The sequence below is a fragment of the Drosophila mojavensis genome, unplaced genomic scaffold, assembly GCF_018153725.1.
Source record: "Drosophila mojavensis isolate 15081-1352.22 unplaced genomic scaffold, ASM1815372v1 contig_16, whole genome shotgun sequence".
NCBI classification, from domain to species: Eukaryota; Metazoa; Arthropoda; class Insecta; order Diptera; family Drosophilidae; genus Drosophila; species Drosophila mojavensis.
The window spans coordinates 7,750,429-7,766,777 of NW_025318693.1; the positions used below are offsets into that span (position 1 = coordinate 7,750,429).

The 16,349-nt window shown below is 46.6% G+C and overlaps 2 protein-coding genes across 2 annotated transcripts in view; one reads left to right on the forward strand and one right to left on the reverse strand.

Annotated features, from left to right (window-relative positions):
- Positions 1–136: 136 nt before the first annotated feature.
- On the reverse strand, positions 137–7,284 carry LOC6573092 (DNA polymerase epsilon catalytic subunit 1). The gene is made up of 4 exons (XM_001999147.4): positions 7,092–7,284; positions 6,897–7,023; positions 561–6,841; positions 137–504 (listed from the first exon to the last, which is right to left on the reverse strand). Exons 1-4 carry the CDS (start codon positions 7,160–7,162, stop codon positions 201–203), a joined length of 6,783 nt encoding a protein of 2,260 aa, XP_001999183.1. The 5' UTR covers positions 7,163–7,284; the 3' UTR covers positions 137–200.
- Positions 7,285–9,196: 1,912 nt separating this feature from the next.
- LOC6573089 (ETS-like protein pointed) overlaps positions 9,197–16,349 on the forward strand; it is a 58,693-nt gene continuing 51,540 nt past the window's right edge. The window contains exons 1-2 of the mRNA XM_015166745.3: positions 9,197–10,510; positions 15,281–15,584. Coding sequence (XP_015022231.1) covers positions 15,294–15,584 — 291 coding nt within the window. The 5' untranslated portion in view covers positions 9,197–10,510; positions 15,281–15,293. The remainder of the gene's footprint in view (positions 10,511–15,280; positions 15,585–16,349) is intronic.

Consider the following 16,349-nt stretch of genomic DNA (forward strand, 5'->3'; position numbering starts at 1 on the left):
AGTCGAATGAATGTCGTCTCTTCAATAAAGCAACTCATTAAAGATTGTTCTTAAGTTCGGAACCCCCGCAGATTATATGATATGGTCATCTGATTCATAAAGAAGAGGTTCAAATTCAAAATTGAACCGAAACTAATTTGAGTGAAAAGAAAATCAAATCTATATTTAAAAGTTTCTTTAAAATATCCAAGACTTAAAATCTAACGCGGCGTGTTTAGTGCCTGCTGCACCGTTTGCTGGAGCAACTGCATCTTATGGTAGCTGGCGACATTGCTGAAGGTCTTGAGCAGCTTCTCAATTTCATTGCCACCGATAAGGGGCAAAAAGTTGCCAGCACAGGTGCAAAACTCGGCTAAATTCTCGCGTTTGATTTCGTTGCAGCGCGCACAGCGCAGGTCCTGCAGAACAAAGGACATCAGCTTGCGCTGAAGCACATCAATCATGCGCATCTCGATCTCCTCATTGTCATAGGCCACATAGCACTGCGCACAGAGCCAGACAGGACTGCAATAGAATGAGGATAAATACGAGTCATTAAGGATAAATAGTAAAACCCTTACATGCCGTCCTTCATGGCGCGATGTTTGTCCTTGCACAGGTCCAGATCGCGACAGTGATTGCATGCCTTGCATATGACCTCGTTGATGATGTACGTATCACAGGGATCTGTCCAATCGGCCAGATCGGAGAACTCGCCCACGCCAACTAGACGCAGCATATTGCGCCGCAGCTCATTGATTTGGTCCGCCAGTGTCTTGTCCACGCTGAGCACCTTGACAAGGGTGCGAATGAGCTCCAGGCCCGGACTAGGCTTGCCCTTGCCGTAGTTTTTATGCAGCTTCAGCACAAAGTCGAAGGCACAATGCGAAATATCCTTGATGGCCTGTTCAGTTGTTTTGCGTTCCGCCAGCGCTTGCATGAAGAGCGTGAGCAGAGATTCAAATTTCTCGCGGCATTCATTCTCCTCCGGCAGCTGCTCTCCAATGGTCCAGTTTAATTCTAGAGCCAGCTCCTCTTCCTCTTCGTCTTGCTCCAGCTGCACCTCATCAGCGCCAGCTTCGACCTCTTCTACATCATCATCATCATCATCATCATCGTCATCCTCGCTGCGTGGCTTCTTCCGGGCCTGGCTCTGATGCAGAGTTGTGCTGCCCGCCGCTATGGCCGAGACAGTCTCATCAATGCCCTTGGGCAGGCTGCCACGTATGCCTGAGAAGTTGGACTGATCCAGCCAGAGCATGAAGTTCCAGCACTGCTCAAAGCTCAGCTGTATGGAGTGAAACATCTCCTTGTTGCGCAGGCTCTGCACAATGTAGTCCACATAGCCCAGGGCATCCGAGACGTTCCTCTTGCCCGAGCTGAGTATGATCCGGTTGAAGTCAGCATAGACTATGGTGGCACCCAGGCGCTTGAACTCCGCAATGATGCGCAAGAACATCTTCCGCATCAGATTGTTAAGAGATCTGCGCAGCGCAGGATCATAGAGCAGGGCATTGCTGGAGCGCACCCAGCGATAGAAGTGCACGATTTGAAAGTCGGAGAAGATGTTCTGATTGATGGACACCTCACGGAGCCAGCCATTCACCATGGAGCGCATTACGCGAAAGGCGGCGGAGCAGAGAGCAGTCTCGTCATAGCTGGGCAACGTAGCGGCCGGCACCGTGCCGATCATTTCCTCGAGAGATGCCTGCGGCATCACGTCGAATGTGATGGCAGAGGAGGCGCCCTCCATTTCCTGAATCCTGTTTGACTGCAGCAATGCACTGACGGCCAAGCTGTCCAGAGCCAGCTCGACGCACACATCCGGATAGAAACCGGGTCGATTCTGCACCACCGTGATGTTCTCCTCAAACTCGGCCAGCAGACGGCTGTCGTCCGCCTCGCGGCCGCCCAGATCCGGACGCGTGCTGGCCGACCACCAAAGCACAAAGTTGTGCTTCTGCAGCAGGCGGGCAAAGAACAGATCCGCACCAAAGAGCACCGTATCCGGCGGCATGTTGCCGATGGGCACTTGGAAGTAACGGCACTGATCCAGCATGAGCTCCAGCACGTTGTTCAGATTCAAGAAATGACGCACCACTGCGCGCGCTCCCTGACGCTGCCAGTCGAGGCCAGAGAGCAGACTCGCATCGTCGGAGATGTGTATCTGGGCCTGCGGGAACTCCAGCAGCACCGGCATGGCTGCGCTCAGTTTTCGTGCCTCGTTGGCCGTCTGCAGACAGAGCATGGTGGGACCCGGCTGCTCTTGCTTGTAGGCAGAGAGGGCGCGCTGTATGTGCCTGTAGATCTGCTTGACGTCCACCTCGATGAGCACTTCGAAGGTGAAGTCGTCCGGTGGAAGCTTCTCGACCTGTGCGGCCTGCTGCAGATTCTTGATCAGAGCCAAACGCTCCGCCGTGTAGAGCTGCTTCATGTTGGGCATCTGGTTGGCTCGCACGGTGTCCAGGGCGAAGACGAAGGCCTTCTTGCTGGGCAGCAGGAACAGCGCCCAGATCTCCTTCTTGGCCGTGGGTATATTGTGCTGGTAGAGATAAATCTTGCGCAGCTTGGTGCTGGCGTGCTGCAGGTATCTGACATGCGACTGTGGGCGCTGCTCCAGCTGCTCAATGTTGAAGCTCTCCAGCTCGCGCGTGGACAACTGGGCCAGGCGACGCGCCTCCTCGCGCTGCACGCCACAAATGCAGCCCATGTCCATCAGGGCGCGGAACTCCAGCGTCATGTGCGTCTCGTAGATGCCCTCGATGTCGGGCGTAGCCAGATCGGCCAGCATGCCTAGACAATTGTCGCGGAACAGCTGCTCCGGCACGCTATACCGATACAGATTGTAAACGGGCCGGGAGCGGGGCAGCACACGATTCACCTTGCGCCACAGCTGCCCCTCCTCGGGCGGCGCTGCACTGCGCTGATTCACGTAGAAGATGCGCGGCACTGTCAACTTGATGCGATGCAGCTCCTCGCCAATCAGCGCCCAGACATTGAACTGGCCCAGATCGTTGACCGGCACCAGCTGCAGTATCTGCCAGGGCTGATCCAGCAGCGTGCGCTGTGCCCGCCGCAAGAAGCCGCCCAGCGTTGCGGTGGCCGTGGTTGCCCTGCTGGCGGCCTGCGCGGATGCAGCTGCAGCTGCGCTGTCGTTGCCACTGCGATGGCGTTTGCTCTGCTGGCGACAACGCTGACGCTGCTCCTGCTGCCAGGCCCATTTGCGCTTCTGGAAGCGCACCCATTCCACAATCGTCTTGCGCGTCTCGCCAATGGCAGGCGGCGCGCCCAGAGCCTGGCGCCACGTCTTCGGCTGAGGCGTGGACTCGCCACCACTGCCCTCCCCATCTTCGCCATCGAGATGCACGCGCTTGCGCTTGGTTACCATCGGCCTGCCAGAGCCGTCGGCATCATCTTTGCCCGCCAGGTCCTCCATGTCGCCTAGCTCCAGCTGCTTATCCTCCGTGGTCAGCGCTGGCTTGGGCCGCGCCCGGCTGGTGAACATCTCATTGATGCGCCGCTGCTTCAGCACATCGTTCTTCTCCAGCATCTTCTTGTGCAGCCAGTCCGGATGCTGCACGCGCGGCACCGGATTGGCCAATCCCTGCAGTGCAGCGGGTATGGTGATGATCTTTTGGATGGTGCCGCCCAAGCGCTCGATATAGTAGTTCCAGTCGAGCACATCCCGGATATCCGCATCGCCCATGGTGTTGTCCTTGAGCCAGCGGCGCAAGTGATGACGCCGCACACTCGGCTCCGACTGGAAAATGGCCAGCGGAATGGCTCGCTCAGTGACCGGCGCACCCTCGGGCTTTTTGGATATGATGTACTTGCAGGCAAGGCCCGCATCCTTGACCATCTGCTCGCCGAGAAACTCGGCCAGTCGCTTGGCCGTCGATATGGATGTGCTCTTCTGAGCGCCGTATTCCTCCAGCTTCTTCGACATGGATTTGTTCTCGGCAATCAGCTCGAAGAGCTCGGAGTCTGGCAAATTGGAGCCGCGACTATAGAGCACATCCAGCCAGTAGTCCGCCACCTTGGCCACTGAGGCATAGCACTCCTCCAGCGTGCTGCCGGCCAAGAACGCTTCGAAGACGGAGCTCTGGAAGTTTTTGATCAGCTGCAGTTCACCACGTCGCTTCACCTCGAAGCCCTTCAACTCGGCTAAGGAGCCATCGAAATTGAATACCGCATAGCGTTTCTTCAGCTTCTTGCCCTCCTCCTTGGCGGCGGGCAGCACCATGGCCAGATACGGACCGTCAACCTCAAAGAATATGGAGTTCTCATCGCGCACATCGTAGCTGGGCGGCTCGCCTTCCGCTGACTTGCGCAGCTCGTGGTACTGATCGTTGGTGAAGTGATCCTTGACCATGGTGTTGAGCACAGCATTGGGATACGAAATGTTGATCTTCTTCTTCTTCTCGTGAGTAGTATGCACCGTGAACTCCTGGGGAAAGGAGCCCGGCAATATGCACCAAATACCATCCGTGTCCAACTCCAACGGACGCCCAACGCGCTCAATAATCTCGCGCGCCTTGGTGATAATGTTGGAGCCTGTGAGACAGACAATGCCCGCCATGGGCATGGAGTGCCAGCGCGCACCCCGCCGCATCACATAGCCATAGAAGGAGTTCAGAATGCACTTGTGGGCCAGCTGCAGTGAGTCGTAAAGCACCTCGCGTCCCTTGGCCGCTTTGATTTCGGCCGCATCACCCGAGGCGACAGCGGCATTAACCGCCGCCTTCGCCGTCTTGGTCAGGCCCTTGTATTCGTAGCGGCGATCTCGAAAGGCGCGCACAGTGTCCACATAGAAGCTGTTCTCCTTTTGGCAAATGGTCGAGGTGCGCGTCTCCAGTTTGGTGATCTTGGTCTTTTTGTACGCCTTGCGGCAGTAGTCCGACAGACGCTTCTTCTCATACGCCGCCTGGTCCTCCTTGGACAGCTCGTGGAAGGCGCGCGTTGGACCGCCTGGAAAGAGCGGTGGGAACTTTTCCGTTTCTAGCTGCTGCTGAATGCGCTGAAACTCGTTGCGGGAGGCAGGCAGCATCTCGCCGCGCCAGAGCCAATCCATGGTACGCTTGCAGCGCACACCAGGCTTGTTGAAGTCACACGCGGCGCAATCCAGTTCGGTGACCATGGCCGATGGCTGCAGCCGATTGGTTAAAATGATGTTCGGGTACATGGCGCCCACATCCAAATGGTAGATGACCGGCTGCTCCAGCCGATTGGGTATGTCGTGCAGCCCCTGCAGCGCCTGGACAATCTCCTGCTTCACGTCATCCAAATTGCTGACCAACTCCAGGGGTATGCCCTCCTCCACCTCGATGGCGTGCTTCAGCACAGCGTCCACATGATCCATTAGCTGCTTGACCATGCTGGGATCCAGCCTGAAGCGGCATGGTATATCGGCGCGAAAGACGCCCGACTCCAGCGCCTCCACGTGCCCGCCCACATACGTCTCGGAGTCGAGCACATGACCCTCGTTGGAGAGCTTGTTGAGCTCGCTCTGGTGCTTGTTGGGAAACACAATGTTCGCATGATAGGCCTGCACCATGAGCAGCGTCTCGCACAGTGTGCCGGAGCCCTTGCGCAGTATCTCGTCCGGCTCCATGGGGATAATCGTGTTCAGGGCGAATATAAACGGATGCACATACTTCATGTACAGGTAGTAGGTGGCCACCGCATCGGAGACGGAGTAGTTGGACAGCACTTGTGGCTGCTCGACGGCCATGCGGCACATGTCCTCGGGATCGAGCTCGACCGGATCGTAGCGTAGCTTGGCCTTGGCCACCGCCTTCAGACCTTGGGAGCCGACGGGCAAATAGGAATCTCGCTTCACCCAGCACAGGCAATCCATGTGTATGGCGGGACGACTCAAGTAGTTGCCGTCACGCATCTTGGAGAAGCCAATCTCCTGCTTCATATCCAGGTCGTAAACAGCCGCACGCGTCTCCACGAACGGCCAATCGAAAAAGTCACCGTTGTAGGTGACCACAATATGCGGACGCACCTCCATGATGTGGTCAAAGAACTTCTGCAGCAGCTGCATTTCGTTCTCCTCATTGAATATGATGAAGTTGCCCTCAAACTCGGGCTTCGGCGTGTACTCAAAGTCCTCTATGTCGGAGGAGATGATCTCCCGATTGGTTATCAAATAGCCCTGGCCATCAATCATGTACGAGATCATCATGATCTGATCGGTCTGGGCATCGGGAAACTTGAGCGGCAGCTTTGTTGTCTCAATATCGAAGGCCAGCACCACGGGCTCCGGCCGGTCCAAGATATCCGGCCTGCACGTAATGATCGGCAGCTCCACGCCACTGCGGCAGCGTATATTATACCACTGACCACAAAAGATGCGCAAATCGATGGAGACGCGCACATGGTAGGGTACATCATGCTCCCGTATGTCCATGATGCAATCCATATAGTCCTGTTGTCGCTTGCCGCTGCCATCGTCCGCACCACTAGCCGATTGGGCCAGCGAATTGGCCAGCATTTGCATGTAGTATGTGTTGGACTTCTCCCGCTCCATATTGCGACGCACTGCAGCCATGAGCTCGCGACGCACCTTCGTCATGGCCGTCTGGTTGAGAAAGGAGAGCTTAATGTAGTGCTGCTTCAGCCCCGACAAATGATTAGCCAAATCTAAGTCTTCCTTCGTAATGTGCTCCAGGCTAGCAATCTGCCCCGAATACTTGCGGCCCAGGAAGCGCGCCACCTCCAGCTGCATATTCGTCTCCGGGCGTATCAACAGATAAGGCTGATAGGCCACGGTGCACTTGAAGCGCGAGCCATCCATTTGTATGAAGAACAAATCCAGAGCAGCCACCAGGCGACGATCGTCGTCCAGCACTTCGTTCTGTGGAAGAGAATATATATATTTCTGTTTAATTCTCATTTATTCAGTGCCTCACCGTGTGCATGTTGATGAGATAGCCGGTTCGCTCTTGACTATCCTTAACCCTGTCGAAGCCATATTTCGAGTCGATTTTATCGTTCTCCCGCGACTGCCGGTAGCCTGCCTCATTGAAAAAATCGTCGCTGGCAAAAACGAAAACAAATCACATTAGGCTTGGTGCTCCACAGCATTTAATAGCCTACACACTTACCCCTCGGCACGTGTTTCGCTCACAAACTTGCCAGTGTTTTGCAGCACCTTTGCCCTGCCACTTTCTGCCATTTTATAAATACTTTTAAATATTATTTATATGTTTATTTCACATTTATATATCTTAGTAAATTACGCCTTGGTTTGGCGCCATTTACTGCAGCTGATGATGGACGAACGGCTGGCAAATATCGATACATCGATATCTTTCGCACTAAACTAGCTCAGCTGACCTAAAGAATTGCGCAAAGTGAAGTTGGCTCCAAAGACACAGCGCAAAACTGAGTCGCGTGAGGCTGCTTGCGCGCCAACATTTAAAGTTGTCTCAGCTTAACGAAACGTTATTGTAAAATTCTATACTAAAACACAAGCAATTACAACGAATAAAATTCTATTTACTATTGATATATAAATAATTGTTGTGGAAAAATAATTTTTTAGTAATAAATAGTAAATTGATAGAATTGTAAAGTAGGGCAACAAGTCATTTGGGTTCAAATTAGTAAAATTTGACAGCTGTATGCGGTATGTTGACAAAAACAAAATTAATGACCGCATGCTGCTGCTTTGTTTTAGGTTTGGCCAGACACTTAAAAATAAATTATGTTATGTCCTCATATAATACTTCCGAATGCCCCACTGACGACCGACAAGTTTTATACCACTTAAGTTGGCTAGTATACCAAAATATTTGACTAAAAACAAACCATTATAAATTTTATATGTATATCTCTCGTTATGTTAATTCCAGCCAGTTTAGTTTGCAGTCCGCTGCATTGTGCATGTTTTTGTAGCCTCAAATCAAATTACATACGCACACAACAAAATTCATTCATAAAATCCGGCTCACCTACACGCGTAGTAAAAATGCAGTCGGCGAGCAACGCATACATACATAAGTACACACACATGCAACACCATTTTCACTCACTCTCTCACACACACACACACTGTGGCAACGGTGCAGTGTTGCGCGCAGGCGCTCTTTTCGTTTCTGTTGCTCTGGCTCATGCGCCCTTGCGCTCTTTGTCGCTTAGCATCTAGCTCTCTTTCGTTGAGTTCGTCCTGCTGCGCCGTGCACTTGTCGCTGTGTCGGTATTTAATTGCTACCCCTGCCACAAGTTGACAAACTCTTTGTTATGGGCAACGCTGTCGCTGCCAGTCAACCATATTGGTTACACGTGTTCGTTATGCAAGGCTGCGCCTAGTGGAGGGAACAGGAGCCGCTCAATCTGATTGCCCCTTCCTGAAGCGCCAGTGCTGCCTGACAACGCACACACACACAAATATGTATTTGTGTAGGTAATTTATGCGAAAAGCGTTGCCAGAATATAAACACACATGCATATGTATGGGTCTGTGTGATCATAAGCGTATGTATGTTTGTAAACCTGTTTGCAGCCTTTCTGGGAGCGTTTCGTGTGGAACAGTGGGCATATCCAGCAATACATTTGCTATTCTGTGTCACTGTGCATCGCTTGCTAAAAATGATTGCCGCACACAAGTATAGCTACACTCACTCAGTCGCATACAAACACACACACACAAACACTTGTACGGTTCTGACCACGCAGAGGTTTTTTTTTGTATCGTTGTTGTTCTTCGCGTAGAATCACTTTGTTTTTGTTGTTTGCTTTATTCTGATTTGCTTTTCGCTCAGACTGCACATCGATGGCTTGCGTGTGTGGGTTCTTGCTCTTTGGTTTGCGGAAAATTGTATCTCTTGCTGCTCCCACTCGCGGTGCTCTCTTCTTTAGAATCTTTACTGCGTACATTTGACAGACTTCTTTTGCATATGCTCATGTTGTGAATGTAAATCTGTGTGTATGTATTTATATATTCTATATTTATTCTTTGTGTATTGTGTTTCTGATTTTGCACACCCATGCCAGAGTAGCGCAAAAAAAAACTAAAAAAAATGACTCTCGCTTTTTTGGCGTTATCAGTTCGCTTTTCGCCGTTTGCCGTTCGCTGTTTGCCGCTCCTTCTTCTTGTTCTGCTTCGGCACTTGCTCCGCTCGCTCAATTCCCTCTCTTCGCACATGTGTGCATGAGCGCGTCGGCGTCGGCGTTCGGCGTGTTGTTGTGTCTGCTGCTGCGCTGCCTGCTTCAGTTTGTTGTCGACTCTCTTTGCGTTTGGACGCGACGACGTGTGTGTTGTGTCTCTTGTCCACACTGCTCAACGGTTATGTGTTTTGAATATATGAATGCTTCTTAACTATACTCAATAACAACAGCAACGACAACAACAATCACCACCCCAACCAACGTACACAATTTAATTAGCAAGAATTCTGCTCGCTGTGATCGCGCAACTCGTGAGTGCGTCGTCGTCGCCCATTGCCAAAGAAAAAGCGGCACACAGAAACGCCAATCGATAGCCAAATCTTGTTATTGTTGTGTCATCGAAATGAGTGCAATTGAAATTTGAAATTTGAATTCGAAACAACAACAAAACAGAAACAATCAATAACTGTTGCTGTTTTTGTTTACACAAATGTTATGCATATTTAGGATAGAAAAGTGGCCGGTGCAAATATTGATAGATCCAAATATAGCAAAAGAGCAGCTCAAAGCGGCTAAAACGTTAAACCTTTGTCGTGAATAAAAAAATTAAAAAAAAACACAAATCAAACAAAATAAACAGCCAGAAGCAACGGCAAAGATTCAAAAATCTGTCTACAAAACCACAAAATCGCTTAAAAGATCGTCTGTGCGTGCGCGTATGTTTATATATGTGTATGCGTGTGTGTAAGTGTGCGCGAGTCTGTGTGTGTGTAGTCGGATCTGTCTGTGTGGGTCGCTCTGATCCGTTGTCGTTCGATCTCTGCCGCGTCGTCGTCGCCGTCGCCGTCGTCGTCAGCTGCAGCGTTAGCGGTGCGTCTTATAAGCCGAACTAAAGCCAAGACCCGATCCGATCCGATCCGATTCAATCCCCGATTGACGATCCCAATTCTCTGCGTTTCCTTTCGTGCGCTTTGTTTCAGGCACGTACGTAATCTCTCTCGCCGGCCATAATCAACCTGCCTGCTGATCCACGCGATATAAACATAGTTTCACAGATACAGATACACACTTCAAACTGAAAGATACAAATATTCAGAACGAAAGATACAGCAAGAGAGACAGGGAGATAGTGAGAGAGAGAGAGAACTTAAGCTGTCGGCAGCTCCTGCTTTCTTGCCGTGCGACTGACTATGTTTCCGATCAAGATTATGCGCCTAATTTGAAGTTGTAATTAATTTGGATACCCTAATAAAAAAGAGAATAAAAACTCGTAAGAAGAAAACAAAAGCCAAAAAAAAAAAAAAAATATATATATATATATACATATATATATAAAGCGAAGCAACCAAATAGCAGCAGCTACCTCTTCCAGCATTTGAGGGGCGTTACGCGCCTCTATTTTATTGCCCCATCGGTGAGTGAAGTGTTGAAAACAGTAGTTGAAGTATTTTGATTCAGCTTTGGCTACCAGCTAGAAACCCTTTCGATGTGTGTGCGCGTGCGCATGCGTGTGTATGCGTCTGTGTGTGTGTTGCCTGTTTTCTTGAATGAATCTAGGAAAAACCAGTTTGAATCAAGCTGCGCTATCGCGGCCCTAACTCTTACAACCATTCAGCTAGCTACCAGGATTGCTGGCGATCTCTCAGACTGTTTGCCTGCCGATGGTTGGGGGCCGGGCTGGCTCTTTTTGAACCTTGAGCATAATTGAAATTACAACTGTTACAGTTTCCGGTGCTACCTTTGATTGCATTTCTTTGTTTTCCTCTTCTCGCTCTTTTTTTACGGCTATCGATTCCTATTTCGTTAATGGGAATGTGTGAATGTTGGTGGTTTTTGTTTTTGATTTTTTTATTTTCTTTGGGGCCAGTTGATAGCTTTTTAAACCGCTACTGTAGAGTTTCCCTAATGTGCCCAGTATGTGGATCAATGAACGCTCAAGATCATTTACGATCATTGATAATATGGGCCATAAAAACACTCAGCATGTACTTAATTCACCTGAGCATTGGCAGTCCGCCGTGGGCTATCCTCGAATATCGCTAATGAATTGAACATATAGGATTTTTATGTATTCATCAAGTAAATGAAAGGATAAATGTTAATCAATACAAAAGAGATCATGGCATCAATAGTCTATTCAATTGTGCCAATGAAAACTGATTGAATTATTGAATATACAGTTAAATGATCGTGGGACATGTCTACATAGAGAATGAGTAGCGAAGAAGGAGAAAGAGAGGGAAAGAGATGGGGTTAATAAAAGAAAATCCATATACGTGTTCAATGATTCCTTTTAGATCGATTAGCATTAGGAATTATGAAAGATCTGCCAAGTTTATTTCAGCTGATTTCTTCAAATTGCTCAGATCGTCTGACATTTGACCGATTCCAAAAAGTACATGTTCCTCACTTACAGTTCACTGCATTTGAGGGCTGGTTCGTTGCCCCATGTCACGTTTAATGATCTTGGTCCTTGCTTGTGCTGGATATCAACCTGCCGCAGACAGACTGAGCTCAAGATCGATACCATTAAACACACACATATACTCAAGAACACACACACATGCGACTGTGCGCAGCCTCTGTGAGGGACCAAGTGGAAGAGGAGACAATGGGACAGACAGACAGCCAACACATGTGCGCAGGCGCACAAGCAGATGATCTGTGAAGATCCCTTTCCCAAAAAAGAACAGAAAGTGTATTCTACCGTTACGTGCACACAAAAAATTGCACCCCTATTGTTGCATGCCACGTTGTGGCATGTCTGGTCCTCTGATTCGGAGTCTGCGCAAGGAGTGTGCACCATATCGAAATATCATATTCGTTTACAATCTGTTTCTTTAGCATCTGCTGTCCGTTGTCCCGCCGCACAGTTGGCTGGACCATTTTTTTTTTTCTTTCATCTCTTTTCTTCTTCATTATTTTTGGTGCCTTCCATCTCTCTTCTTCTTTTCTCACTGTCTGTGACTGTAGCTCTGACTGTGTGTGTGTGTGTGTGTATGCGTTCGAAATGCTCCATGCATATTACTTTGTACTTTTCTAGGGAAAACATATGCTCAGATTTTCAATTTTGACTTCGTAGAAAGTTTCTCTCGATTGCTGCTACGTTATCTACTGCGCTCTCAGATAAGATCGTGTTTTCAAGATACCGGATTGTGGGTACAAAAATGACGTAGTTTGGTTTGGTAATGAACGCTCGTGTCTGTTGCAGGCTTTCCAGATGTGTATCTTTTAAGGTCTAACCGCTATTTAATTAGTTGCAAAATCAAGAATAGATGGAAAGAAAAAAGTTCTTATAAAGTCTGATGTTGGTTATACAACTCATGGTTGATAATTAAAAGCTGCCAGAGAATTTAATTATAAAGAGAATTATTAGCATCATTGACATCAACATTATTGATAAGCTAAAATCTATGTTTAATTATTTATTTATTGGCCTCCAATCTTCTTCTTTGTTAATGTGTAATAAGAAAACAGTGTAAACCAATAAATACTGGAGTGTGCGTAATTCCAGTTAATTGGATGATAGCGAGCTCTTATGCTAACAGATCGAATCAAAGTGTTCTCGATAATCGTTATCGTTTATTTCTGCCACTTGACCAACTTGAGTTAATCAGAAGTCCATAAACACAAATATTTGTATATAATGTTTATGTAACTGCAAAGGATATAAGTATGTAACTAACAAATTTGCAATTCTTGGATATGTCGGAGTCGGAATCAGTAACTGAACTAAACCTCAAGTTGAGACATCTATGATATGGTCAATTTTTGCCTCTAAGTAAATTTCAAAGATCAAACTGATCAAGCTGAACAAACAGTTAACTCATTGTATTACTGTATTATATGTACAACATAGATTATGTTATATATATTACGATTGTGTGCATGTATTTTCTTTATGATTCCTCCAAAAATTGCTTAATGTAGCTCAAATCTGTTCGGAGCCTAATCGTAAAAGTATGCGGCAAACACGTAAAATCAATCTGAATATTCATTTGCTTATTATTTCTGCCAATTTGATGCGTTAATAAATTATTTTCGTGTGAAAAGTGTACTAAGTGTAGATGTGCCGAAAATATATATAGATACTTTTACATGAATCAACCAGATATATATAGTTGGATTTGCATATATTTATATGTATATATGCGCTTTATTGCGCTGTCAAAATCAATTAGGTGCATATATAGCATATGTACTTTGTAAATGTCATAACACTTTTCTTGTTGTTGTTGCTATTATTATTATTGCTGTTTTTTGTTCTGCATTGATTTGATTGCACTGCGAATTTAATGTCATTCGCTGACTGCACTCGTAGATTTTATTATCCATTTAAATGTTGATTAACTTAAATTCGTGTTTACCGCACTCAATCACACTTGCTGTGTGACAGCCACTCAGTCCGTCCGTCTCTCTGTCCGTCTGTCTCTGTGTGTGGGTGGGTGTAACTGGGGTAGCCAGTTGGCCAGATCAAACAGAAACTAACGGCCAGGCAAATCAGCAAAGCAAATGAAAATTGATTACACAAGCGAGTAAATAAAAGCAAAGCAAAGCAATTTATGCAGTTAGATCAATGCGAATCCGAATTCGCTGCCGAGTCGAAAAACAGTTTAACATATACTCGTATGCAAATGCCTGTATATATGTATATAGATATATGTATGTACTATACATATATACATATGTATGTATATAGAGCTGTATGCAGATGGCAGATAACGTGTGCAGATAACGGTATTTGTCATATATACAGACACCTTCAGGCGTCCACGTCACACTTCATTTGCATAACGTATCTAATTAGGCACTGCCTCTGACTGCCGCACAATTCGAATCCCATTCCCAATCAGATTCAGTTACCTCTGGCCAATGCATAACTTAGCCTACGCATCCAGCACATATATGAGTACAAGCTATAAGTACATATGTTATATATGGCATGTAAGATCTTACAATGCCTATCACAATTCAAAATGCGTATTTGAGCTCCAGAAGTTATCTTTAAGTTGTATTATTTATAGAGGCAACTAAATATTTATATATAACACTTATATGAATATTTGTATAGTATATAGTGCGGGTCTGACTCTAGCTTTGTACAAATACATTATTCAGCTTTTGTTTTCTTTATTAAAGCGCAAAACGTCACTTCCGTTTGATATAATCTTTTCTCTTTTGTAGTAAGTATATATAAATAAATAAATATATATATATTTTTTCGGTAGCTCATTAGAATAGAATATTAGGCCTAGCGATCTCGGCCAGCTTATCTGCTAGGCTGTCGTAGACGGCCTTTGTCAGATTGATAACAACCCCACCGGAAGCTGCGGCGACAATTTATAGTTATTTATATTTTGCTATTGGTAGAAACACTCGGAGATTCTAAGCTCGATAAACGGTCTGCTTAGGCAAGTGCACTTGACGGAAGTGTAGAGCTATCTATATAATTAGATACACCATATATTTTATTCTCCAAGTCTTCTGATACCTAGAAGTCCAAGAAACTAACTAAATTGTATTTCCAAGATTATGTAAGATCAAAGAAACTTTTACAAGCCGTTTGTGGCAACAAAAACTCTTTGTGGTCTTGGCAAATATTGAAGAACTACAGCAGAGAAATATATCCATTAGATATATACATACGTATGCATATATATATTTAGAAAATCAGGCCCCTCGTATATCGAACTCTATGCTATGATGGATGCTGTATAAACAAAACCATGTTTTATATGCAAACCGTGGCGGCTCCTTTTGTTGTGGCCTTGTCGCCAGTTGAGGGGCGGACACTTTGATGTTGTGCTTGCCTCGTGTCGGAGAGCAGTTCTTAAAACGTACCGTACCGATGATCTCTCATACTATGTATACACTGTGCCCGACTATGGACGCTGTCTCACACCGAAGCGTCATAATTGCTTGAGTCAACAACATGTCCGTGGCTCAAATTGAGCACAAAGGTGCGAACTGCGGCCATAGTTGAAGGTGTGAACGAGGTCCATTCAGACCTACAGCCTGCTAAGTAATGGGCCAATAATAATGTGGGAAATTGAGTGTGTAGCGCCAGGGCAATAGCTTATAGGCCCTCTCACTTGTTTGTTTATCGAGCACTTTGCGCTTTTACTAATTGTTGCTTAATTTATTTACCCACTCTCACACTCTGTCTCTCTGTCTTTACCCTTAGATGAGTGCACAATATGGAACTGGCGATTTGTAAGACAGATCTGTCTGCAACGAAATTTATGCTGCCACCCGCGCTGCCAGCCGCAGCGGCGATTGCAACAACAACGGCAACGGCAACTGCAACACACTCATTTCTCGACCGGGCGGCACAAATAAACGAGCTCTTCAACTTCAATCCAGGACAACACTTGTTTAAGACCAACAACTCCTTTCTGAACAACAACAACAGCAGCAGCAACAGCAGCAGCAGCAACATGCGACTCAAAAAGAACAGAAAGGTTACATTTCTGTCCAGCATAGTTGAGGTAAGTTTACGATCTATACATGCAAATGATCTTAAGTTGATTTAAGATAAACACATGGGATGAGGTGAGAAGGACACAAAGATGAGCCTTTCACAAATAAGTGTCCGTTAAAAAGTCTTAAATTCGATCAGATAATCCTAAAGATCACACAGCTTTCATATATCAGTTCAAATATGGCATGATCAACTGGTAGTTCCAGGCAAATTCGATGATATATATACATATATATATACATATGTATAATATATAATATATTCAACTATTTATGTTGATCAGATGTATCTATCAACTGTCGATCGTTTATACTGCACTAGCGCTAGCATTGTGAAAACTTGTATCTCTGATCGACGATCAGTTGTCGATCGGTCTGAGACTTGCTAAATTTATACGGCCATAAGTATTTATAGTCCTGATCGTCCCCATGGCTTGTTATGCCTGTCGATCAGCTCAGTCTTTTCGCTCCAATGTCCATCGGTTTAGACGATCTTGAGGCTATTTCGATATGCAGAACACGTCAACTTATTCTAAATTTGGCTGCCCAAACAGAACGCAATTATAATGTATTATGATATTGTGTCTTATGCACTTTTTATACCCTACACCCATGACATCAGGCATACCAGACAGATACTATAAATAGCAGGTTGGCATATCAATTAATGATGATCAATATGATTGATTATAGAAATATTGTGCTTACGTATTCTGTCATTTATTATCGAAGTGATATGAAATGCAGGGTATGTGAATTTCGTAATGCTGTTT

What these genes read in the sequence shown, in the direction of transcription:
- LOC6573092 (XM_001999147.4), bottom strand. Translation starts at nt 7,162, where the DNA reads ATGGCAGAAAGTGGCAGGGCAAAGGTGCTGCAAAACACTGGCAAGTTT. An exon ending in AGCGAAACACGTGCCGAGGG is followed by an intron (nt 7,024 to 7,091) that starts GTAAGTGTGTAG and finishes CGTTTTTGCCAG; the next exon opens with CGACGATTTTTTCAATGAGG. An exon ending in CGCGCCATGAAGGACGGCAT is followed by an intron (nt 505 to 560) that starts GTAAGGGTTTTA and finishes ATTCTATTGCAG; the next exon opens with TCCTGTCTGGCTCTGTGCGC.